Below are 27949 nucleotides of genomic sequence, written 5' to 3'. Positions count from 1 at the left end.
TGGCTGGAGAGTTTCATCTGGTTGATGGGGCAGGTGCACATTTACCCCAAAAGGAACATTTTAGATTGAGAAATACTGTAAGGGTAAAAGTGAAGTTTGTTCTCAGTTGGGGATCCTGAGTTGCAGCTATAATGAACTTAGATGAATAATAATATAATCACAGATCAATTTACCAAGTGCTTTACTTTACTTAGTGACTCAATTATTACAGGGATGGAAAATGTAGCATAGATTACTGACATAAAGCCTTATTTATGAAGAGCTAGGTTACCCTAACAACTGCAAATATCTGGTCTTAAAGCTTCATAAGCTAAACACTTGCAGCAACCCCACGGGGCCGATTCACTATGGGTCGAGTATCGAGGGTTAATTAACCCTCGATATTCGACTAGGAATTAAAAACCTTCGACTTCGAATATCGAAGTCGAAGGATTTAGCGCAGATAGTTCGATCGAACGATTGAAGGATTATTCCTTCGATCGAACGATAAAATCCTTCGAATCGAACGATTCGAAGGATTTTAATCCAACGATCGAAGGAATATCCTTCGATCAAAAAAACTTAGGCAAGCCTATGGGGACCTTCCCCATAGGCTAACATTGACTTTGGTAGCTAGGGGGTCGAAGTGACAGTACTTCGACTATCGAATGGTCGAATGGTCGAATAGTGGAGCGATTTTTACTTCGAATAGTTTGATTCGCAGTCGTAGTCGAAGGTCGAAGTAGCCCAAAAAAAGTTTTTTACCTTCGAATCCTTCACTCGAAGTTAGTGAATCGGCCCCCACATGTCATTTGCACTTCTCTTTGCACTGGATTATAAAAACCTGGTGGAAGGTGCTCAGCTCTGTCTGCAGAAAGGGAACTTTATACTTCACACCAGCCAGTAACATGCTTTTAAGAGCAAGGCTCCCCTAGCATCTCCCCTAGCATCTTGCGTCTCCCAGTGCATCTGGCTTGTGTATACTGAATGATGTGCAAACTAGTGGATGTACTAGCAGATGTCCTACCAACCCCATGCAAAAGGTGGCACAGTACATTATGGAAATGAAACAGGTGTTCTTCAGATAGAGTTGCCATTTGTCAGCCATTTGATTTTCAGAGGTCTAAAATCAGAGAAGTCCTTGCCTGATTGGCTGAAAACTCTACTAACCTCTGCATGCTGCATCATAACTCGCCCCATATATAATTTGTCTGCTCCATTGTGATTGGCTCATTCCTGACGTCACTTCTGATGTCAATTCCACTGCCAATGTCATCCAGCCCATCCATATCATCTCCAGATAAAAGATAACCTCAGATCACAATGTGCAAGGGTTAAATTGTCCCCATGGAATTGGAGAAAAGTTTTTACCCATGATTGCTCCCCACACTGGAACTGACCCCCTCTAAGTTGGGGAAACAGTACAGACAGTTTTAGCTGAATATGCTGCTACCCTCGACAACCCACCTCCACAACTAATATCTCGATATATACAGGGAAACTTGAGATATGTGTGGGTATATTCTACAGGTTCCAGAGACAGCGACAACTATTTGATATGGGCATATATGGCCCCATGGTCTCCATGCATCTTTGATTGTACAGTTGCCAGCATTGTTTTTCTGTTGTGGAAAGCAATTCAGGTTGGATAAGTGCCATTAATATTACAAACTCACAAGCTGCAAGAGAAAAAACTCATTCAAAAGCTACATCATATTAACATTGACGGTGAACTGTCCCTTTAGTAACTCGTGGTGGTCATGACACTTATTATAATTGGACTGCAAATCTGTTAAACCAATCACTCTGGAAGATTTTTCTCAGTGACAGGCCAATGAAGATTGTTTAGTGCCAGGGTGTAGTTATAGAGACCAGCATAACCCTTGCATTCTGAGAGTAGGACATTGCTCCAGACAAATGTTATGTGTAAGCCTTGGAGTTATTGCATTAATCAAAGTCATACACTGATAAGAGGGGAGGTGAAGAGAGAGGAATAAAAGGTGCTTAAAGGGCATGTAAAGTCTAAAATAGAATAAGGCTAGAAATGCTGTATTTTGTATACTAAATATAATCATGAACTTACTGCACCACAAGTCTAATCAAACAAATAATTTATGTTTTCAAAGTTGGCTACAGGGGGTCACCATTTTGTAACTTTGTTAAACATCTTTGCAAGACTAAGACTGTGCACATGCTCAGTGTGGTCTGGGCTGCTTAGGGATCGTCATAAACAAAGCTGCTTGAGTTCTGCATGGCTGGGAAGTAAGGCGGGGGCTCCCCCTGCTGTTCATAAGTATGATTGTTTCCCTGCTCAGCAGTTAGAGACCGTCTGACAATTCCTATCCACAGCAGTAAATGAAGGGAGAATTTCACTGCATACAGTCAGGTTTCTGTTAAAAACAGTACACATTTTTTAATTAAAGTATATTGGAGATAGGTTTCTTTTTCATTAAAGAAAGTAAAAATGGGATTTTATTTTTTTGCCTTTACGTGCCCTTTAATGTACATTTATAGCTCTAGGAGCCTGAATTCATTATCAGCAGTGCAGCATCATATTCTCCTGATTAGCTGCATTTGTAGTTAACTAGGGTGATAGAATTCTCTTTGCCACTACCAAAGGCCAATCTCCATGTTCTAATCAAATCAATCAATACTGCACAATCATTCAAATGTGTCCTCCCCTGTGATACAGCAGTAACCAAGAAGATTCAGATGGCACACACACATAGCAACATGTGTTTAAACTTTGCGATTTATTTGGATCTCTGCATTTGGGTACAGAGATCCCCAATAAATCACAAAGTTTAAGCACATTTTGTGTGCCATTTGAATCTTCTTGGTTACTGCTGTATACATGGAACTGTTGAGCAGCAAAGTTCCCAGATAGAGGACCACTGAAACGTGACCCACGGAGTTCGGATTTTATTAAAGTACATTGAACATACCTCCTCTGTGATATGTGTGTGAGGTGGGTATATACAGTATAGGACAAGGATAGTAAGGGCAGAACTATACACAGAACAGTAACTGTATTAGCACTGGGCCACAGAAGCTTTCAGGTGCATTAAAGGCTGGAAAGTGTGAAGATAATTTTATTATTGCTGAGATTTGGGAGGAGGACGGTCAAACATTTGTCTTGCATGGGATTCCTCCATTGTCTTGTTCCACTAGGGAAAAGTACAACTCCAATAGGAATAAAGTTGAATAAAGTTAAAAAATGAACACATTGAAGTTCTGGAGTATCCAGTATCTGGAGCTCATGGATAGGTCTGGAACTAGGGGCAGAAAAGGTAAATGCTTGGGGGAAGGGCGCTGGTCACATACCTCTTCTGTCTGCCTACATCTAGCTCTTGTCCTTTTGTACCTCCTGGTGCTTAACAGTTTGTCTGACCAGGACACAGTCAGAAGTAAATGTCAGAAGATGTTTCTGATGTTTTAGAAAAGACATCCAAAACATCAGATAACTTTTCTCAAGTCTCATCTAAGTGGAGCAACAATAAAATAGGTCCCTGTTCTTCTGACATTTTCTCCTGACTGTATTAGGGTCAAGTCAAAAGTCATCCGCTGGGCTGTTGAACCTACGAAAAAAAAAAAAAAACACCTGCAAAAGTGCTTAGAAGAGTGTTCTGAGCATTTTTACATGACATTATCTTGAAGACTTATATTTCCTTTGCAAATAATTCAGCTCTTTGTGTTACACCCACCGTCAGTGGTAAAATCAGGATAACCAGAATAGGACTACGGATGATCATGCAGACCAGTGATGGAATTGAGAATGAATATTTTATAAACTGGAAATCCTCAAATGAGCGCAAGAGACCAAAGTGAGCCATAACACAGTTTATAACTAGGAATGCAACAATTACAAAGCATATGAGAATCCAGGAATAATATTTACTGATTCATATTCAGTTGGCAAAACTACCTGCACTTTGTTTGTGGTTTCATTAGGTTTGGCATCAGCATTTTAACTAGAATGATATATTTGGCCACAGTTACATCAAGCCAATATACAATTATTTTTAATTGGCATTCGTTGCACAGATCCTTTTGGCGTTAAGCCAGCGTGACAGCAATGATGAAGAATCACCTTTAATACATGCTGATCAGAGGATTATGTCTTTCTGAGAGTTTTGAAGTTAAATTGAACGTTTCAATTTCTTTCTTTTTTACTGACTTGTGGACTGCGTTTTCTTCTTATTGTGCATTCTTTTTTTTCTTATTACAGTGTTTCACTGGTTTTTAATGGTCTCCCGGGTAAACTTTTTACGACGCATATTGTATCACCTTTTATTGCACACTTACAATGTTACTGTTTATGATAGCCAACATAAATTCTAATTCCAATTTTATTTGGATTGCTGTGGGGTCACTGTTGCAGGAGAAAGGAATGGTTTAGTTCCACTATAAGGATAATAAGTTATAAATGCTTAGAAATGTACATTGTAAAGCAGCAGCAGAAATGGCATTTCCCAAAGTCCATATTCTCAGAATTTGGGGTGTTTCGCTTCTCCGAAGAATTTTTGAATTTCCAGCGAAATTCTCGAAACAGCGAAAAGTTCGTGAAACGGCACCGGCGTCTCATTTTTGACACCGGCGTCCGTTTACGGTGAAATTGTGCTGGCGTCCATTTTTTTTATGCTGGCGAATTTTTTATGGAGAATTTTCACTGCGGTTTCACGAATTTATTTGCCGGTGACGAATCATGGGAATTCACAGTGAATTCGCGCCTGGCGAATAAATTCACCCATCACTAGTAAAAAGCTATTACCTATTGCTCTCACTATATAATATTCTGGAGATGCTACTCCATTATTTTCATCGCATTGTCCCCCATTATCTTGTGTTTTGGAGGTTTTTATGTATAATGTGCCAATATTATAGTTTTCCCATTACCCCCATTGAATAATGTGCTAGGAATTATTTAATCCATTGCTGTCGCGGAACAATATGCTGGAGATGCCACTACTCACAGCTTTCATTGTACAATATGATGCAGATGACAGTTTGAAGGGATTCTATCGTCTGACCATATGGTTGGACTTTTACAAACACATTGTTTGTGGGTAAGGAACTAGGGAAGTCCAGTTCTTAGCAGCAATCTTTGCCTTTAATACTCTTCCCACCATGGTTCCCACCATAATACTTTTAATACTCTTCCCACCATAGTAATATGGTTAAAAAAAACATTTTTTTTCAGTGTCTAGTATATGTATGGAACCATTTTAGATTTTGTGCACATTTTGTTGTTACCAACTGTGATTAAAATTTTATTCTAACATTTGATTTCCTCTTGTCCCCAATAAACTATATACCTGTATACTATCGTAACTTGACAAATAATTAGAGTTTTGTTGGTTGTATAAGTATTCACCCCAAACCTTGGTAGAGTCATCTTTAGCTGAAATTAGACCTGCGAGTCTTTTAGGGCAAGTACCCCCCACTGTGTTTGGGAGTACCATTAGTCCATTCTTCCAGGCAGAATATGCCCATGTTGTTTAAGTTAGTTATTTAGAAGCTTGTGCAGCTCAATTTTTCAAACTATGTGACAGTTTCTCAGTTGGATTGAAATCAGGGTTTTGACTGGGCTGCAATGTCCACGATAACAAACAGTAAGTGGGACTGAAGGAGGAGCAACAAGGGTATCTCTAGTACATCATCTAATAAATATTGGCTTCTCTATGAGCAACAGTCCCATTGTGTGAATTGCAGGACATTAATTCTTTTCATTTTTAAACCACATCAATGTTACTTTGACCTTGTGTTTGGACGAATTATCCTGCTTAAAATTTGAACTTCCTCCCAAGATTCAGTGTTTTTATTTTGCACAATCCATTCTTCTTTCTACAAGAAGCCAAGCAGTGGTGTAACCAAACTGTGCCAGGCCCCCCTGTAAAATAATTTTCAGAGGGGCCTGGCACACTCAGATCCCCATCCTCCCCACTTATTCGCCACAACTACGCCCACTACCTGTGCTGACTTGCGCCCCCCTTACCCGCCACAGGTAAGAGATAGCGGCTGGGGAGGGGTTATTGTCTTTTTAGCTAGTAATTGTATAGTATTTACACCACTGAAGCCAAGAAACCCATGGCATGGCCACCATACTTTTTTGTAGGTTTGATGGTTTTTAAGGTGTGGGCAGTGGTAGACTTGCACCATAGATATTGCTTTGAACTTTGGCTAGAATGATGTCTCTTGGTCTCATCTACTGTTATATATCCACCGCTCACCCACAACCTTACTTCCTGCAACGGTGGTGCTGGTCAGTGGCGGAACTACCGGGGGGAGCAGGGGGTGCGAGCTGGCCAGGGTCCGCACCCCCTCAGGGCCCCCCGGCAGTCCATGTGCCACTGAGAAATACGGGCTAATGCGGCAGTACGGAGGGGGGCGGGGCCCGGCTGTGCATCAAGCACCAGGGCCCGCCCCCCTCTACAAACGCTACTGGTGCTGGTTCTCCGTCGGCCCCGGCAAGGCCTCTCAACAGTAGCAACAAAATCACGGGTCCGCACACACTCTATGTATCTGCAGTCGGGGACCTGGTCCCTCTTTTTATTAATGTATCACTACAAGAATCAACGTTTCGGGGGATTCAGCCTGATGAAGGGAGGTTGAACCCCCCCGAAACGTTGATTCTTCTAGTGATACATTAATAAAAAGAGGGGCCACGTCTCCGACTGTGCGGACCTGTGATTTTGCTGCTACTCCTGGTCTCATCTAACCTTTTTTTCAAATCCAATTTGGTTGCGCTCGTGCTTTATGAAAATCTTTAGATGTGCATTGACAATGACTTCCTTTATTTCACCCTTGGTTGAAGGCATTATTATTACAACAAAAAACAGGAATAAGTACTTTAATTCAGAAAACTGTATGTATTATATAACCAAAAATTGTTAAATATTTCCCAAAATCTAAACAATATGATTGTACAGGAACAACCAATTCCTCATTTACTTGTATTAACATTATTCCTCATACTGTGTCTATTTATATATAACAATTTTGAGAATAAATGTCAGCGCATAAAAATGCCTGCAGGGTGAATCATGGCTCCTTTTATAGGTACGGTCGCTCTGAGTGATTGTGGCAGTTTTAGTTTCGGGGGTCAAGGTTTGCCGAAAGTGAAAAAGCTCTGAGCAATCTGACACATCAGAAACTTTTACCCAGTGACCCACTGAAGAAGAACATTTTGTGTAGAAGGATAAAAAAATCTTCCTACGGAAGGAGCCTGAGGGGGAAATTCTACTTTTTCATTGTTCAAAAGTAATTTTAGTTGAATGAAAACCTGGTACTATGTGCAGCCAGTGTGTCAAAGGCAAAAATTGGAACGCTGTGTTCTCATAAGGAAAGTCTGCATGGTATTTTTATCAGGATTCAATGTGAGAGTGAGAGAATGATGGGTGAGCATAGGGTCACAGTGATATGGCAAGAAATAATAGGGGCCATTTACTTATGCAGAAGCATTAAAGGGTTTCAGGATCAAGCCCCATAGTGCTCATGCTCAAAGGTGCTTGCGGCAGAGGTATATTTGTGCTCTGTATCCCACTGGATAACAAATGTGAAAGTGCAAAGTGCAGTGTATTGAATTTGCTCCCTGCCATAGGGACATGGATCCATAGTGCAATACACATGCCCGCACTCCCAAACTTATGCTTCAGAATGCAATTTGCCCTGGGGCATTACTGTGTTTTGCAAAAGACGTGACCTGCAGATACATTCCAACTTGTGTATAGGTGCTTAGAAATAAACAAATAGATACTGTTACGATAGTTATCCCAAACCCAGAACAATCCCCAAGGTCCTGGGCCCGACTCAGTCATCAGCCTATAACAACCACCTTTCACTTCAGGAGGAGCACCTGCTACTTGGGTGCCGCCAGGTCTTATCATGATAGGATCAGGGAGAGAGTTCTGGGCAGGCAAGGGAACCGCGTGTAGTACACAGAAAGGACCGGGATCAAGGAGTGTGGTCAAGGGACAGGCCGGGTTAATACCAACCAAATCAGGAGCAGAAGCATAGTTGAGGTCACAGGCCAGGGTCAAACCAAACAGGAACACGGCACACAATCAGAACCCAAAGAGTAGTTAAATAGCAGGCAAGGGTCAAGAACAATGATCAGACAATATGTAAGCACATCCAGGAACTATGAAGATAGACCTTTATTGGGCAATGATTCAGTGCAGAGCAGGGGTCTTTATAGGCAGCTTAATGGCTTACACTGATCATATGGGGCCAGGTTGCTAACAGGTGAACCAAGTCTTACTAGTATAGCAATGGGAGTGAGCCAGTGGCCTAGCTGACTGCTCATATAGAACTGTGGTAACTCAGACAGCCCAGAAACACCTGGTTCAACTCCAAGCAGGTTATTACAGATACAATGACTTCCCTTAATTCTCATTTACCTACCGCTTGCATCTGGGCCATTGCAGCATGCTACACCTCAATAGATTAAATATCCAGCACAAGTTATAGAGTAAGGCACAAGGCAGCCTTATCTTACCATCTCCAATGGTGAGGGCAATAAGGACAAGGCTTTTTTTGCAACCTCCTTGCACTCATTGCACTCATTACACTCTCTTGAAAGTCTGAATGATGTACAAGTTATGGAGTGGGATGGGTGCTATGTGCCCCCCCAGCTCACCCCACATGAAAACAAGGGCATTCTGGGGGAGGCATGCTCTCTAGTCCAGCCTTCTGGACTTCAAGGGCCTATACTAGTGAGTGTGCATAGTGGAGACAGGGCATAAAGGGTGAGAAACATAGCAATTTATTTAATTAGAGGGATTAGTTAGGAGTTAGCCAAAGGGGTAAGCATGCCAATGTAGCAGGTGCCAATGTGTTTGATGCCATAGCGAGGTAATTGTCATTGCACTCAGCATTGACAACACTACAGAGGTCCCTTTGGGCAAAGGCTGATTTATTTAAATAAATATTACATATTCTGTGTAACAACAGATAGTTTAGTAAATACTCCAGGGTAGTGATGGGCGAATTTGGGGCGTTTCACTTCGCCGGAAAATTTTCGAATTTCCAGCGAAATTTGCAAAACGGCAAAAAATTCACGAAACGGCGATGGCGTCTCATTTTTTTATGCCGGCGAATTTTCGTGGCAGTTCTGCGAATCAAAGGGAATTCACTGCGAATTTGTGCCTGGTGAATAAATTTGCCCATCACTACTCCAGCGGTATGAACTCTAAATATGATTTAATGACAGCTAGTTCATCTGCTGTTACTTCTTGCCCCCCTCCTTTCCAGTCCATACCCCATTCCATTCATTCTTTTTCTTTTACTGTGCCATCTCCCTGTCAGCCACACCAACTAATATAGATTTAGAAACATTTTCTGTGGCTTTCAGTATGTGGCCTTTTATATATTTTTAGCCGTAGATCAGAAGCAATGGCGTGCTGGTTTTCTGTGCCAATGTGTATTAAGTGATCGTTGCCTTTTATCCGAATGGAAATTTATTGTAAAAGAGTCACAACTGAATTGTTTTATTTTCCAGCGAGCACCGCACATCTCCATTAATTGCTTCCCACTGTAAATCAAAGCCAGTTCTCTCATGTTGTTGTCTCTTTACAGATTATTCTTGTCAGCTCTTCAGTCTCAGAACAATGCCTCTTCACTAGCAGCGATGAAGGAGCGACCTTTCAAAAGCACCAAATTGCTTTCTTTATAGAGACCCTGATATTTCATCCCAAAGAAGAGGACAAGATACTTGCCTATAGCAAAGATGCCAAGGTATTGTTTAGTATGCCCATTTATTATGGCTACTTACTTAATTGTTTTTCCTGTGGCTTATGTAAAAGGACAATGGTTGCATGAGATATATATGGTCATTTACAAAGTGCAGGGCAGGGTGAAAAGTGTGAAAAAAATAAAGTCTTTTGTTTTTTGCATGTTTGCCAGAATGGAATCCAATGACCTGCCCTTCCCCCTGTGAAAGTAGGCATCAACCCGCTAACTTCCACATCATTCGAACATGCAACTTAGGGAACACCGGCAAAAGCAGAATGATACGGACCTCTGTCCTTACTGGCTGCCCTTTGGTAATTTGTAAGGACAGGTCTGCCTTGAACCCATCTGTGCTCTGCCCCTCACACCAGCTACAGTTGAACCTTGGGTGAACAAATATATTAGTGCACCTATCTTTGGTGGGACCTGCTGGTTGCTGTCTCTCCTCCTTGCCTCTACTCCAAGGGTGGATTGAGGCAGGTTTTCATCAATGTTCCATTATTAGTTGTATGGTCTTTTAAACCATCTTTTGACTTGTGAATCTGTCTGCCTCACTTGGAGCACTGAGAATATCTAAAGTCCTGCCAGACACCTTTAATAGAGGAACTAGCTCAAATATCCATGGACTGTAATAAGCAAAAAAACCTTATGAGATGAGATGACCAGGGCTCTCTTGGAGTATTGGGTATGATACATGACACTTGGTGCTTTTTGCTCTTATTGGATTGACAATATTAAACAGTATCTGGCACACCCTGGTTTATCCAAATCCAACCTTCTCTTATGAATAATGAACAGCTATCATCAAAAACCACCACTGAGGATGTAGTTGGCTTCTTGTTCCTTCAACCTTCAAGTTGCACCTTAAATCATTGTGTAACTGGATGGCTCTTCTGTAAATATAATGTATTGTATTTTGTCAAGTGCATGGAGAAATGTTGCATTTTAATAGTGGGCAGATGAGTACACTAATGAGAAGGGTATATGTAGGAAGGGTAACTACAGTAGAACTCCCATTTTACGTTTTTCAGGGGACCAGAAAGATATGGTATAAAATCCAAGAACGTGTAATATTAGGGAAATGTTTTATGCACAATAAAGAGGGGGGACCACAAAACAACAATGTAAAATGAGGGAAAACTTTAAATCAGGGGATGTAAAATTGAGGTTCCACTGAGCAAGGCCTAGTAACCAAATTTAAGTAAACATCCTGGAACAAAATTTTTCTTTTTTCTTGGGTTCTTATTATAAATTTGACACCCAATATGGTGTCCCACAGATGACCAGTAAACTCATTTTGCTGTTTGGATGCTATGGGCCTGGTGCAAATGTTGTGCCTTTTATTGCTGCCTTAAAACCTAGATTCATTTACTTGAGAGGCCTCAGCCTATACATTTTGTTCCAGTTCTAAACATTACTGCATAATATGAATTGTTTGTTTTTTTTATCTTACAAGCTCTACACCTCCATAAACCTTGGAAAGAACTGGGACCTCCTCAAAGAACGTGCCTCTAAAGATCACATATTTTGGTAAGTTGACTGTTGATCTACAGTAGATATTGTCTCAAGATCAACATGGCGCATGGAACAGTATGGAAGAGACCTGTATCTGAACTCTTTCTGTCTGATTCTCTTTGTATTTGTAATTCTCTTCTTTAATTCTCTTCATTATACATGCAATGAATTTTTTAACACACTGGAGAGATTTCCATCATCTTTGTGTTTGCTGGGTTTTCAGATTTCAAAAGTTGTTGCACATAACAAGGGGAAAAGAGTTTAATGGGCCAACTCATACAGAATGTATAGCAACTGGGAAAAGCTTTACGAGGTTATGTAACAGAAGAACAGAAGAAATATGCACCAGGTCTAGAAATCCATAGCAATCAATCAGATGATGCTTTCGAACAGGTGACCCATAAATGCTGGTGTTATGTGGAAACTAGACCTGGTGCAAATGCTATGTTACCTCTTTATTGTAGTATGGCCTAGATTTGTTTCAAAGCGGCATTCTGTGTACACTATGTTAGTCCAAAAGTCAATGAGCATAAATATTGTAGCAATTTCAGGTAGTTGGATCATGGTCTCACTGGGGAATAGACCTTTGCCAGACACTCCAAAACAGAGGCACAGACCGTTCAATTGAGTATACCTGGTCTTTGGCCAGTTTATTGGAGGCTTTTTCCAAAGAGAAAAGAAAAACAAAATACAGAACACAAAAAAACCTGCCCGGTTCTAACTAATACAGATTGGATTTTCCTTATTGACCCAGTACAAGGGTTATATCACATAGAACAGCAGCTCCTGATTTTTTTCCAAGCTTCTCTCTCTCACTGAAACACCCAGCTCCTTTTCTTTGGGAGCCAATCCCTGTGCAGTTGCAGTCTAATCACCAAAAGAGGATCATTAAATATGCAGAGTTCCCTAGTTGTAAAGCCCTGGATGGTCACCCTTGTTGGTCCTCCCCAAAATACTGCTCTAGGAAGGTGTTCTCAACCATTACAGGGATCAAATCAGGAAGGAGGATTAACTAATCTGTATGATCATAATAAAAAAAACCATGATGACACACCAACAAAAATATGTGACCCTTTTCCATGGTTGCATAAAGTTACAAGGTTGTAAATCCTTCCTAAAAAGCAGGAGATGTATTGCATCGACAAAGGTTTTAGGTGGCAAAGTTTCTCAATCTAACTTTTTGAGATTTTTTTCATCAATCAATCAAGTTTTAAGAATTCTAATTTTCTTATATCATTGGAAAAAAGATTGCCCTAAAATTGCCATCGTGGTGTATAACATACAAACTTACAGACAAAGGTAGAAACACAGTTTTTGACTTACAACTTTGGTTGTGGAGATGATATGCACCTATACTCTGGATAACCCATATGTATAGGACTGAAATCCTAGGGCAGTAAAAATTGGTCGCACCAAAAGTCCTTAAAGCCAACAGGGGAAGAGTGTGCAAAGTTAAGTAGAAATGCAGATGCTGTTGGGGAAAGCAGGTTGGTGTGGTTCAAACAGTGGAAGGGGGAGGTTGGGGAGGGTGTAAACGCTGGGGAGTTGGGAGGGCAGGGGATGCGAGTGGGGGAAGAGTGCACAAAGTGCCATTGTGGAAAGCAGGTTGGTTCTAGGGGAGGAGCAGCAGGAGGAGGTTCTTGGTGGTAAGGTTGGGGAAGGTGCAAAAGGGGGGTCATGTGTGAGGAAGTATGAGAATGGGAGTAATGGGTGTGAAATCCGACCCTGCTGAAAATGAATTTTTTATTCCAAAAAAGTATTCTAATTTAAAAAGTACAAATAGATAAATGTTTTAATTTTACTCTTACTGTCTCCTCTTGCCAGTTAGTTAGCTGACTCCCTCCCATTGCTGCCTGTCTCAGTCTTACAAATTAGGATAACTTCATTATAATTGGTGAGGTTTATTTGACTAACCACCTTCTCCTTCCACTATTGCTCTAAAGAAACAAGCAAAAAGGATCAAATGTCAGCTGAAAGAGCTTTTAATCTCACTGTTCTTTAACAGATATGGCAATTACAAAATAGGCTTTTTTAACAAATAAACCCTTTTCATTTTGAACAAGGGGATTTGTTGCCCCTTTAATAATAGTTTGCAAATTATTTATTTTCTTGTGCAGAGACATAATGAATGGCTCTAATCTTGAGCAAGAACTTGGTAAATCTTACATAAATCTTAAGTAATGTAATAATAAATATTGATTTGCAACGTCCATAGAAGAACTGTCGCTGACTGAGTGAAAACCATGAATTCCAAGGTTATTTCTGGGTCTCTGTAATTTGTGTTACACTGTGGGGCCTGGATTATATATTCTTTCCTTGACAATAAATAGCAATAGCCATAAAGACAGAATAGGATCCACTGAATGCGACTTCCCATGAGTCCACTATAATTTGCTTCTGTTCTAGACTGAAAGCCCATAAATCATTTTTTTTTTTTTTGGAATAATTTTCGCTCTGTGCTATTGATCAATGAGTTTTCCCGCAACTGAATCGGCAACAGATGGGAAAATAAAATCAGGGGGATAAAAAAGAAAGTATTTGCTGTATGCAGATTTGCGATTTATTTGGATTTTTTTTTGTAATTAATGTTGCAAAACTGAAATGTTTATTACCAGTAAAATATAATAGTGTAATAATATTACATTACAGGCAATAAAGAGACTAATAAAGTTTGTCTGGGGAGATTAATGAGTTTACGCAGGAAGGATATTTTAACCTAGGTTTAATGTGGGGAAAACTCAGCCTTTCTTAAAGGAGAAGCGTGTAAAGTGGCTGGAGAGTTAGATGATAGAACAAACAATAGGTATAGAAACAAGTACAGGTATAGGATCCATTATCTGGAAACCCATTATCCAGAAAGCTCAGAATTACATAAAAACTGTCTCCAATAGACTCCATTTTATCCAAATAATTCAAACTTTTAAAAATGATTTCCTTTTTCTCTGTAATAATAATAAAACAGTACAGGTATGGGACCTTTCATCAAAAATGCTCGGGACCAGGGGTTTCCCGGATAAGGGGTCTTTCCATAATTTGGATCTTCATGCTTTATGTCTCCTAGAAAATCATGTAAACATTAAATAAACCCAATTGGCTGGTTTTGCCTCCAATAAGGATTAATTATATCTTAGTTGGGATCAAGTACAAGCTACTGTTTTATTATTACAGAGAAAAGGGAAATCATTTTAAAATTTGGATTGTTTGGATAAAATGGAGCCATTCCATAATTTGGAGCTTTCTGGATTACGGGTTTTTAGATAATGGATCCCATACCTGTGCCTTGTATTTGATTCAAACTAAGATATAATTACTCCTTTTCGGAAGCAGAACCAGCCTATTGGGTTTGTTTAATTTTTACATGATTTTCTAGTACGAATTTTTTGTACTTTTCCACAAATACTACGAATTTTTGGATTGGATATCAGTAAGGACAGCAGTGCAGACACTGGGACCTTCCCCATTGACTTATACAGGACCTCGAGAGGTTTGAGATGCCAGATTTTTGGAGTCGGACATTTAAGACCATCAGGCTTTAATAAATTCAGAAAAATTTGTAGTTTTTTTTAGTCCGAAAACTACAGATTATTGGAATTTCTGATGTTCGGAGCATAATAAGTAACCCTCTTTGCGTCTGCATATTCTCTTCTAATTCAAACTTTTAAAAATGATTTCCTTTTTCTCTGTAATAATAATAAAACAGTACAGGTATGGGACCTTTTATCAAAAATGCTCGGGACCAGGGGTTTCCCGGATAAGGGGTCTTTCCATAATTTGGATCTTAATGCTTTATGTCTCCTAGAAAATCATGTAAACATTAAATAAACCCAATTGGCTGGTTTTGCCTCCAATAAGGATTAATTATATCTTAGTTGGGATCAAGTACAAACTACTGTTTTATTATTACAGAGAAAAGGGAAATCATTTTAAAATTTGGATTGTTTGGATAAAATGGAGCCATTCCATAATTTGGAGCTTTCTGGATTACGGGTTTTTAGATAATGGATCCCATACCTGTGCCTTGTATTTGATTCAAACTAAGATATAATTACTCCTTTTCGGAAGCAGAACCAGCCTATTGGGTTTGTTTAATTTTTACATGATTTTCTAGTAGACTTAAGGTATGAAGATTAAAATTGGGGTAAGATCCGTTATCCGGAAAGCCGCAGGTTCCCGAGTGTGGATAACAGGTCCATACCTGTACACTAATATTATGAATGGGTTTTTTTTACAACAGATTTTGCCCATGGGTTTGTTTGTTTGTGAAGGTGTCAATAGAATTCCTTTGATTAGTTTGTTTAAACTTTCCATCTGCCATACTCTGTAAATTTGTTTTTATCTGAAGTGTGATGCACGGGGAGGTATTTTTAGAGCATTATATACAACCCACCTTGAGGTAATGATACCAGGTGTTTGATGCTCTGCGTGTGTCAAGAATTTTATTGTGTTATTAGGCTTTTTCCTTGGTAAGATATTCTCACTGTAGAGTTAATTATTTGCTATTTTTAAACTACAAACACGACTCGTAATGAACTACAGTGTGGGTGTTAGTGACAAACAATATATGTACACAGTATATATATATACAGAGAATAATGCATTGATAAAAAAACAATACAAGTTTTACAAATGGAATATGCCTAAAGCCTGAAATAGAATATAGTAGGAATACTGTACAGGTATAGGGTATGTTATCTGGAAACCCATGATAAAGAAATTATGGGAAGGGCATCTCTCACAGACTGTCAGGAGCGACAGGAGTGTTCCGTCATGGAACGCTTCTCTCCGTATCCAAGATGACGGGGCCCAACACTTCGCACTGACATCATCGCAACGAAAATGATGCAAAAATTCGTAATTTAAGGGCACCAAGGTCAGGTGTTCATTGCCTGATTATAGGCCACATTTTCTTGGCGTCCCTGGATGCTCTAAATTCATTTAGTATTGATTACTGTACTTTTTTTTACCCTTTACCTGGACTTTGACCTTGGTCCTGTGCTGCCTGCCTTAGAGCTCTTGCCTGAATCCTGACTACGCTATTCCCTACCCAACTGGACTGTATTCTGGAAGCTTCCTGTTCCCAACTTCTTCTCTATCAGAGGCCCCTAACACAGACTCCATTTTAATTTAATAATTCAAATATATATTAGATGATTCACTTTTTCTCTGTAAAGAGAAAACAATACCTTGTAATGGATCCTAACTAAGATATTATTAATACCTTAAGGTATAGAGATCCAAATAACAAAACTCTTCCTTATCCAGAAATTCCCCTTGACAAAAGCTATAAAACGAAACATTGGGGTTATTCTCATTTTTTGGCAGGTCTATCCACTCCTTGTTGCTTTATTGCCTCAAGTACGCATTTTGGTGATATGTACTGAACATACAGTATATCCAATAGGATTGAACTTCGCATGTTTATATACTTAAGACACATTATTGTTCTGAATTGATGTATTGCATTTCATCTCTATATAAAGGACACTTTGTGGGTTATTTATCAATGTCCGAATTTTTCTATATAGAATATTTCTAACATAAAAATCTGATCAACTCCGACTGCCCGAATTGACCTTATTAATCAAAAGTCCAGAAAAATGTGTTAAAAGTCCGAAAAAATTGGGTCGGGTAAAAGTCCGATAACTTCAGAGCTTTGCCAGAAAAGTACGAATTTTTTGTACTTTTCCACAAATACTACGAATTTTTGGATTGGATATCAGTAAGGACAGCAGTGCAGACACTGGGACCTTCCCCATTGACTTATACAGGACCTCGAGAGCTTTGAGATGCCAGATTTTTGGAGTCGGACATTTAAGACCATCAGGCTTTAATAAATTCTGAAAAATTTGTAGTTTTTTTTAGTCCGAAAACAACAAATTATTGGAATTTCTGATGTTCGGAGCATAATATGTAACCCTCTTTGCGTCTGCATATTTTCTTCGAGTGTATAAGCCCAGTGCATGGAAACAGTGTCTATTTTGGTACTCTGTGTGGGGGGGTACTTTTGGATTGTTTTGCACCTCGTGCCCTCCATTGATTTGTATTTCTTGTAAGATATTATTAATGCCTTAGGGTATGGAGATCCAAATAACAAAAAGATCCCTTTTCCAGAAAACCCCAGGTCCTAAGTATTCTAAATAACAGATCGCATACAGTAAGAACTCCACCCAAACGGTGCTTTTGTTGGAATTAAACCCAAGACTCCACATTGGGCCATGCTAACATTCTTATACTTTCAAAGGGCAGTGAGCGCTGCTATGAAGATGCTATAATCTCAGCCATAAAGCAGGCTAGAATTGTTGCTCTATGTAAGGCTAGAAGGGAACAGTAACATCTTTGTGGTTATGAAAGATTTTGCTATCCCTTTCAGAGACGTTTAAGAAGAGATGAAGACATTGCAGAAGCAGAAACTTCTTCCAAGTGTGGTTTAGCGCAACAGTACTCATTGAGTATATGTCGCTAGAGTCTATTTCTGCTGTGCCGGAACAACCAAGACTTCTATTTAGACCTCAGCTTAGAGAAAGTGTTATAGCGGCTGTACAGTCAGAATCACTCCAGCCTTTTGTCATTATCCTTTGTTAAACCATAACTGTTATCAATAGCTGTCAGTGAGTTAATTGAGAATATATCAGCCTGGAACGTGGTGAATACTTTTCGGAATGAACTCTTAATCCTTCTTCATAAGGATGTGTTCAGCACATCGAAAGAAAAGATGCATTTCTAGGTTCTGGGAACAATCGCCAATGGAAGCCTTTAATTAACCTCAAGCAAACAATCTTGGCATAGGGGAGCATATACTGTATTTTGCTCTTGATGATAATGAAGGTAACGCTTCCATGGGTTTTTACTTTTTCTTAGAGAAATACTGACATTTATTTGACGAGTAGAACTGGCGGGTGAATATTATAATATTACAAGTCAGTAGATAATTTGTTTAAGGTTGGTGTCACACTGAGAAATTAGCCAATCAATTAATTGCAGAGTTTGATGCTGAAAATGTCATAATTTCATTTTTATGGAACAAGGCACATGGGTGCTGTGTAATTTGGAATTAGGGATGCACCAAATCCAGGATTCGGCCTTTTTCAGCAGGATTCGGATTCGGACGAATCCTTCTGCCAGGCCGAACCAAATCTAAATCCTAATTTGCATGTGCAAATTAAGGGCGGGGAGCGAAATCACGTGACTTTTTGTCAGAAAACAAGGAAGTAAAAAATGTTTCCCCTTCCCATCCCTAATTTGCATATGCAAATTAGGGTTCTGTTTCGGTTCGATATTCGGCCGAATCTTTCACGAAGGTTTCGGGGGTTCGGCCGAATCCAAAATAGTGGATTCGGTGCATCCCTATTTGGAATATGATACAAAATTATTTGGCCGAATCTTTCACGAAGGATTCAGGGGTTCGGCCGAAACCAAAATAGTGGATTCGGTGCTTCCCTATTTGAAATATTATCCATATAGTGTGTGAAATATAGATTCCACAATTAACCACGGCCAGGTTAAAGGGTGCAACCAAGGTTCCCAGAGATGAAACGATTTATTGAGATTATCCAGGCCAGAGGCAGCAAATGATACTGAGGTCTTTCAAAATGTGTCAACAGGTTAAATGTATAGGGTATAGTTTACAAAAGAGCTTTTCCCTATGTCCTTCCTTCTAGTACCGTCTTTCTCTTTCTCTCTCCCTCTTCCTTCCTTCCCTTCTCCCTCTTTTTCTTCTCATACTGTGTAAGAACTGCCTAAATTATACAGTTAGGGGCCGATTCACTATGGGTTGAATATCGAGGGTTAATTAACCCTCGATATTCGACTAGGAATTAAAATCCTTCGACTTCGAATATCGAAGTCGAAGGATTTAGCGCAGATAGTTCGATCGAACGATCGAAGGATAATTCCTTCGATCGAACGATAAAATCCGATTCGAAGGATTCGAAGGATTTTAATCCAACGATCGAAGGAATATCCTTCGATCAAAAAAAGTTAGCCAAGCCTATGGGGACCTTCCCCATAGGCTAACATTGACTTCGGTAGCTTTTAGATGGCGAACTAGGGGGTCGAAGTTTTTTTTAAAGAGACAGAGTACTTCGACTATCGAATGGTCGAATAGTCGAACGATTTTTACTTTGAATCCTTCGATTCGAAGTCGTAGTCGTAGTCGAAGGTCGAAGAAACCCATTCGATGGTCGAAGTAGGCCAAAAAAAACTTTGAAATTCGACGTTTTTTACCTTCAAATCCTTCACTCGAAGTTAGTGAATCGGCCCCCTAAAGTCTAAAGGTGTCCATACACAGGCAGATTAAAGCTTCCGATATCAGTCCTTTAGACCCATTCAGCAGCTTATCTGCAGTGTATGGGGGCTTACAACGGGTCTTCCCGATCGACATCTGGCTACAATATCGATCTGAAAGGTTTCATTTTTCAGGCGATTAACCCGTCAGAGCCCATTGCTCCTAGTTGTAATTGTAACCGGCTCTAGTGCCGAACGTTCGGAATATAGTCCTGCGTTGGTGGGCGTATTGGGGAAAAATCCGCTTGTTTGGCAATGTCGCTAAATGAGCGGATCTTGTAATGTATGGCCAGCTTAACTCACCAAAATAGGAATGTTTGGCTAATCAACAAGTCAATCAAGTATCACAATCTTGTCATTTTAGTCAAATCAGGTCAATTCTTTTGATGTTGTTTTACTACTAAACAACTGTACATCCATTTCATATTGAAATGCTAACAGACCCTCTTCAGATGGTTCAGATTCTAGAGTTTGGGCCATAAACTGTCAGGAACTGCAGGTATGAATCAACTACTGAAGTAGGGGTTATTTACAATTCTTTGAAGTAGTCAGGGACTGAGAAATGTGTAAATGAATGAATACAACTGCCACTGGTAAATACTAAAGTTTTCAAGGTTAGGCACAATATGTTTGTAAAGACATATTATATTCATTCACGTACATAGGCCACATACATATTGCTACAATGAGGATTGGGTTCATTTACTCCTACCCTGGGCAGAAGATCACCCCTTAGTACTCATTCAAAGAGCACTTCTGTCCAGGGTACCAGGGGCCCACCAGAAAGCCTTAGACTGCAGGGCCACTGTCCCCCAGGGCCACAGTGTGACAGACGCAGGCAGCTCTAGATTCATCAGGTGGCATACAGGGCTTTGTGCTTTGGTTTCTGATTTTCTGGCATAGGTATGGGATCTGTTATCCCATTATCCCGAATGCTCAGAATTATGGGATGGGCATCTCTCATCTCTATTTTCTCCAAATAATTCAAATGTTTAAAAATGATTTCCTTTTTCTGTGTAATAATAAAACAGTACCTTGTACTTGATCCCAACTAAGATATAATTAATCCTTATTGGAAAACCAGCCTATTGGGTTTATTTAATGATGACTTGATTTTCTAGTAGACTTAAGGTATGAAGATCCCAATTCCATTATCCGGAAAACCCCAGGTCCCAAGCATTCTAGATAACAGATCCTATACCTGTACTGTGAATTATCTGAGGTTTATGCTTCTCTTAAATACAAACAGTGTGGTTGGGATGTTTTTTACTCCTCTCTTTTTCCTACATATTTATTGTTTTTTTATTGGACAAAAAAACCTGTTTGCTTTCTGCTGACAACTTGCTTTATTGTTAAGTAAAATGAGTGAAATGAATGAATCACACTTTATTGCCCTTCTTTAAAAAATCTGACAAGTTTAGAAAGAATCGATTATTTTTAGCCCGCAAGACGGAACCAAATCTCTTCTGTGCTGAGACATTGAATTTACTACTTGGTTACTGAATACACATTTGGTAGCTAAATTTCTTGGCACATTTGATATTCTGTTCCTTCCTTAGGAAATACTGCTGCTAGAAAAGCAAAAGAGAAAGTGTGCTATAATTAATCTTATTATGATGGCCTTGCAATAAAGGAGTTTATTCACATGTGTAAGTAAATATTCGTTATGATTATTATTATTACAGCTATGGCTTATCCAGAATGCTTGGGACCTGGGGCTTTTCGGATAAAGGATCTTTCCGTAATTTGAATTCCTTAAGTCTATTAGAAAATCATGTAAACATGAAATAAACCCAATAGGCTGGTTTTGCCTCCAATAAGGATTAATTATATCTTAGTTGGGATCAAGTACAAGCTACCGTTTTATTATTTGGATAAAATGGAATCTACGGGAGACGCTCTTTCCATAATTCAGAGCTTTCTGGATAATGGGTTTCCGGATAACCGATCCCATCCCTGTATTATAAGAAGTATTTATTTTCATACTGGAACAAAGAGGCAGATATTGAGGAAAGCTACCTTTGCTCTCCAGCCAACGGTTAAGAAGGCGGCCACAGTCCAATTTCCAAGAAGCACTCCCATTAGTTGTGACACAGGGGAAATATGACCTGTTATTAATAGACTTTTCTTTTCTTTTTTGGCTTAATAATTGGCAATGGAAGTTTTACTTTGGGGGAATGGAAATGACCCCTGAGATAAAATGCAGGGGGACGGGATCGTTGATTGCATATACCAGTGATCACCAACCAGTGATACTTGAGTAACATTTTGCTCCCCAACCGCTTGGATGTTACTCCCAGTGGCCTCAAAGCAGGAGCTTATTTTTGAATTCCAGACTTGGAGGCAAATTTTGGTTGTATAAAAGCCAGGTGCACTGCCAAACAGAACCTCCTGTAGGCTGCTAGTCCACATGGGGGCTACCAAATAACCAGTCCTTATTTGGCATCTCCAGAGACTTTTTTAAAGCTTCCCAAATTTTTGCCAGGCTGCTAACTCCCACTACCTTGGATATCTATATTTATTATGCCCTCAAGATATTTTCAAGTTCCAAAGGACACGGAGAAAGTGACACAACAAAGCCAGTTAGAATCTCATTTGAGGAACTATTTGACTTCATGGAACCCATAAGCTTTTGGGCAGGGAAACTTTTTCACATTTATGCATTATTACCTTATACCCACAGAGATTATTGTAATATTCTTTGAAGTCTAATAAACAGCTTAGTTGCACCCAAAATAGTAGCTGGATAAAGTGTCCAGTCTAAAGCCAGCTAGGCATAAATATAGTCACTCTACTGAGGCTATAACAGCAGGGTCGTACTGGGCTGGCGGGACACCGGGAAAAGACCCGGTGGGCCCCTGGTTCCTGTGGGCCCCGCTGCCCCAGCTCCACACACAAATCCAAGGCTCCTTAATGCCATGACCTCTCTTTGTCGAGAGGTCGCGGCAAACACATGTGCGCACATGCGGGGGAACTGGCGCATCCGCATACCTGCGCTGGCTCAACTGTGGGGCAGCAGCCCTGGTAGGCCCCGGGTCTCCCAGTCTGACCCTGTATAACAGGAACACTGGTGTAATTGTTTTTGATTCCTGAACTTAAATTAAAGACAGCTTGAACACCTCATGTCCTAAAAAAATCTTTGCCAAAAAGCTCAGATATACAAGAAGTCAATTTTCCATTGACTCCATTTTAACCAAATTACTTTATTTTTATTCTCAAAATAATTCCTTTATATCTGTAATAATAAGACAGTACCTTGTACTTCACCCCGGCTAAGATATAATTAAACCGTATTGATGGCAAAACAAACCTATTGGGGTGATCCAAACTATGGAAATCCCCAGGTCCAGAACATTCTGGACCTGGAGATCCATACCAGCATGATGTATGGCTGGTGTTTCTTTTTGGTGTTTTGGAACGCGGGAAGCCATATCCCATGGAGAGAATGATCCAATATAATATTGCAAAACCTGCTGATATAACTGAATTGCAGAGATTAATATTTTAACATAGCTGAGGTGAATTGAGGTAAGGGCCCATAAAAACAGGGTACTTGGGCAGATTAAATTGAAGTAGATGTATCTTGGTTTTCAGAGTGTTACTTTTGTCATTTATTCATACAGTATATTCTTGTTCATGGTGTCACACATTCATTATTCTTAGACAATGTTACTAATGTAGGGTGGTTGCTGAACGTAGCACCCATAGGGGCAAATTCACTAAGATCCGAAGTTGCGCCGGCGACAGCTTCGCCACACTCCGCCGCACTTCACCAGGCGTAGTTTATCCAGCGCTACGCAAATTCACTAAAATTCGAAGTTGTGCTCAGGGAGGCGAACAGTAGCGAAGTTGCGCTAGCGTTAATTCGTCAAGCAAAGCGAAGTTACGCTAGCGATGCCTAATTTGCATATGGCGCCAAGTTAAAGTACAATGGATGTATATGTAGCAGCAAATACATTACACTACACAAGCCTGGGAAAGCTTCATAAAATAAAATAGAGTTGTTATTTTGCCCTACACATATGGCCACTGTATAGTTTATGTGCCATATGTTAAGAAATGTAGGGGGGGAAAGAGGATAACCCCAAAAAAATGTACGATCTTATTCAGCCTATCACCCTTAAAAAAGGAAAAGACGCCAGCGGTTTTTGGGACTAAGAAAAATTTTTAACTTTTTTAGAAGCAAGTCCTATCTACTCTATTGTACTTCGCCTGGTCTCAGGTGGCAAAGTCAAGTCTGGCGCAAGAGGTAACGTTCAGTAAAATGCGCTAGTTAGTGAATTAGCGTAGTTACGTCCCATTCGCCATAGCGCAACTTCGTCTGGTGTAAGGGTGCAAAGTAGCGCTAGAGTAGGTCCACTTCACTAGCGAATTTACGCCAGCGCCCGTTAGTAAATCGGCGAAGTAACTAAATGACGTCACGCTGGTGAATTTGCGCTAGCGTTAGCCACTTCGCGCTTTAGTGAATTGGCCCCATAGCGGCTGTTATAGACTGTGCCATAAGGATGAAAATCCTAAGAACTAAAAAATACCCAAGAGATAAATAAACTAAATTCTTTAGGTATATTTGGGGCAGATTTACCAAGATTCAAATTAGAATTTGAATTTAAAACCACCAACTTGAATATGAATTAGAATGTGAGATTTATCACCTTGACCCTGGAAACAGTTATAATTCGACTATTTTCCATGCTGAGTTCATGTAGAAGTCAATGGCAGAGGTTGGTTGAATTATTTGAAGATGTTAATAATAGTGATGAGCCAAATTTTTTTCCAGGTTTCGCTTCGAACATGACTCCAATTTGATGGGCATAAAAAAAATTTGACACACAAAAGTCTAGGTTTTTTTTTGGAGGAAAACTGTATTTGAATTTGATTCTAGTTTCCGGTCAGGACTATTAGATCAAATTTTAGAAGTTAAAATTTTTTCATAAATAACTTACTATTTGAACTTTATTCGAGTTTAAATAAATTCACACTACTCTAAAATGCGACCTTTGATAAATAACCCCCTTATTTAAAAACACCTAAATTCATGTACGTTTAGGAGAACCTTTAATAAAATTGCAAATACCATTGGTTAGGGAAGACATATGCACTTAACTTTCGTTAGCCCTTCATAAAAGGTATTTAAGAGTGTCCTTATCTTGATAGTCTCCGTTGTGGACACCAAATTCCAAACGCTCAATAGTAAAGACATTTTGGCTAATAATATCTCAGGATGTTGGATTAAATGTTAAATTCTAATAGAAATTCTATACAGTAGACAATGTGGTCTATTTTTATGAAACATTATTTGTCTCATGGAAGCGGATGAAGGATTATCATGTATGATGAGCCATGTGAGTCCATATCATTCCTTAGAAGATTAGAAACGTTATCATCAATGGGTGGGAAACTCAGGAGCCACTCTTTGACTACATATAATATGATTTTCTTCAGTTCATCCCTTATAATAACAGGGAGATTGTTCTTTCGCTCTGCCGGTGCTAAGATAAATTTGTTAGTGCTTCAATCCTCAATGAAGGGTTACCGCAATCCCATATTGATCCGTGAAATAGCAGTTAGAGGAGAGCACTCATAGAAGCAGATACTGCTAAAACATTTTATTATTGACTACAAATCACATGACATGTTTCGGGCATGGGAAGGGGCCATGACCAAAACATGTTGTGTGATTTGTAGTCAATAATAAAATGTTTTAGCAGTATCTGCTTCTATGAGTGCTCTCCTCTAACTGCTATTTCATCCCTTATATTACTTGAGCTGTGATGTACTGTATGTTGGGGGAGCAATTTTGCTGTGAATCCCCCCTGGTGTTCCTTGATGGACTTGGATTCCTAGCAAAAGACTTAAATCTCATGGAGGCCCAATATGTGTTCCCTCTAGTTTTTAGTGAACGTGACTCATGGAGGCTCAATATGTATTCCAGAAACCTCAAATTTATTTACCCGTGAGTCAAATTTAAAGATAAAGAAGAACTTGGAAAGCAATATAAGTATGCAAAAAGTTCCTGGGGTGCCAATTATGGGCAGTGATTGGCTGTTGGTAGTTCATATGTGGACTAGTAGCCTAGAGGAGACTCTGTTTGGCAGTACACCTGGTTTTTATGGAGCCAAAACTTGCCTCCAAGCTTGGAATTCAGAAATAAGCACCTGATTTGAGGATACTGTGAACAACATTCAAGGGGTTGGAAAGCAAAATGTTACTTACGAGCCACTTGTTGAGGACCAGTGATGTATTCCATCTATTTTATAGTGAACATGGCTCAGCTGGATGGCTGTTTAGATTTGCACTCTAGTTCAACTGTAGCTGGACGTCCGTTCTGCTCAGAAAATAAAGAGCAGAGAAGAGTCATCTGATCTGGTCTGTTCTAAGTAGAGCAACAACTTGTGAGTTGAGATTCATTAACAAATAATCAGATAACAGTGTTTACTGTGAGGCGCATTTAATTGATTAAAACCCCGAGCACTGACAAAAGACACACAATACCACAAAGTAATTGTGACAAATGGATCTCTATACATTTTAGTTATCGTCGCACAGCAGAATATTTAATAGCTCCATTCTTCTTGCCACGCTGGCACTGTACAAACAAACTTTGCTGTATTAATGGCCTGGATGTGGCATTACAGCGGCATTTATATGAAATATTGTATTTTTTATTTGTTACAGTAAACCTTGGGCAACATTAAATAAAGCATGAGGTTAGTACTGTAATTTTACGCTTCAATTTTCTTTTTATTGACTTTTCTTCTACCCAACTCACGCTCCCTTGTTTCATTGTTGATGATATAATATGGGGAGATGTCAAAGGGGCTTTCTGTTGTTAAAGGAACAATATGCCTCTGTGGTTAACATGCACCAAAGGTTTCCAGAACATTTGAAAAATCTGGGACATGTCCAGTAACTGGGAGCAAGAATTAGATTTAATATTTTTTCCTCATCCTACAATTTGTTGGTCACCCACATACAGATTTTTTTGTACAATTCAGTAAAACTGAAATAAAGCCTTCAATGATCTATGTGTTTGCTGTCCACCAGATCAAATTTTTTGGGGAACCACGAGTGCTGCCCCAATATGGTCGTGTCCCCAAACGAAAAGTCAGCGTGATCAAAGGAACAACTTGGCACACCTATGAAGTCATCATCAAGCGCATTCTCCCTTTTGTCCCTACTATACCTTCTATCCTACAGCAACATCCCAAAAGAGATGGGATGAAAGGGATGGTTGGAAGGTGGTGGGCAGCAAACCAAAGAATATATATAAATTTCCAGGTTAATTACCCTTGCAATTAAAAATATATGCCAGGAGGGAAATCATGGGGGAAATTGGCAGAGGAAAAAGAGGCAGAATTAGAGAGAATGTAGGAAGAGAGAGAGAAAAGGGAAAGTCTCTCTTCTGATATAATTTCCAGCAGAAAAAAAGAGTAAAATAAAAAAGACTTTCAAGTCTCATGAGATTGGGTGTCAGTGGAGGAGGGGGAGTGAGAGGAGGAAGGAGGGTTGGAGAACCAGGAGACAAGTGTAAAAATACAGGTAAATAGATCAGGTTTGTAAAAGTCTGTACAAGTCCCAAAGTAAAACAAAGATGGCTTATGATTTGCATTTCATAACCATGAATGTTGGTTCTGAATTAACTTCTGGGGTTGTGGGTGCTGGAAAGGAGAACAGTATGAACTGGAAGCCCTTCTATATCATCATCATGGTGATCAGGGGACACATGAGGTGCAAATTGACTCTTGGACAAACAAAGAACACGTTAATATATGGTGAATGAACTACTATTATTAAAATAATGGGAATTGAGAACTGTGGGCATTAAGATGCTTTCTTTATATGTAAATTGATTTATTGCTTGTTCCTGTTTCGTTAGAAATGTAATTGTATGTCTGTTGTTATTGTTTAATATATTTAGTCCCTACTATACTCCCTTCCCAGAGACTATTATCCACTGTTACTATAGACACCATCTCTCCCTACTATACCTGAAATCCCACAGTCACACTCCCTTCCCAGAGACTATTATCCACTGTTACTATAGGCACCATCTCTCCCTACTATACCTGCTATCCCACAGTCACACTCCCTTCCCAGAGACTATTATCCCACTGTTACTATAGGCACCATCTCTCCCTACTATACCTGCTATCCCACAGTCACACTCCCTTCCCAGAGACTATTATCCACTGTTACTATAGGCACCATCTCTCCCTACTATACCTGCTATCCCACAGTCACACTCCCTTCCCAGAGACTATTATCCACTGTTACTATAGACACCATCTCTCCCTACTATACCTGCTATCCCACAGTCACACTCCCTTCCCAGAGACTATTATCCACTGTTACTATAGGCACCATCTCTCCCCTACTATACCTGCTATCCCCCAGTCACACTCCCTTCCCAGAGACTATTATCCACTGTTACTATAGACACCAT

The 27949-nt window shown here is 39.7% G+C and overlaps 1 protein-coding gene across 2 annotated transcripts in view; it reads left to right on the top strand.

The window, feature by feature from the left end:
* sorcs2.S (sortilin-related VPS10 domain containing receptor 2 S homeolog) overlaps positions 1-27949 on the top strand; it is a 594893-nt gene that overhangs the window by 466477 nt on the left and 100467 nt on the right. For both annotated transcript variants that reach the window (XM_041579391.1, XM_041579390.1), the window contains exons 4-5: positions 9556-9714; positions 11165-11238. In XM_041579391.1, the coding sequence (XP_041435325.1) occupies positions 9556-9714; positions 11165-11238 (233 nt within the window). The remainder of the gene's footprint in view (positions 1-9555; positions 9715-11164; positions 11239-27949) is intronic.

This window comes from Xenopus laevis, chromosome 1S (assembly GCF_017654675.1).
Source record: "Xenopus laevis strain J_2021 chromosome 1S, Xenopus_laevis_v10.1, whole genome shotgun sequence".
NCBI lineage: Eukaryota > Metazoa > Chordata > Amphibia > Anura > Pipidae > Xenopus > Xenopus laevis.
The sequence above is the reverse complement of the archived record's forward strand: the minus strand, read 5'-3'. Positions and strand labels throughout refer to the sequence as shown.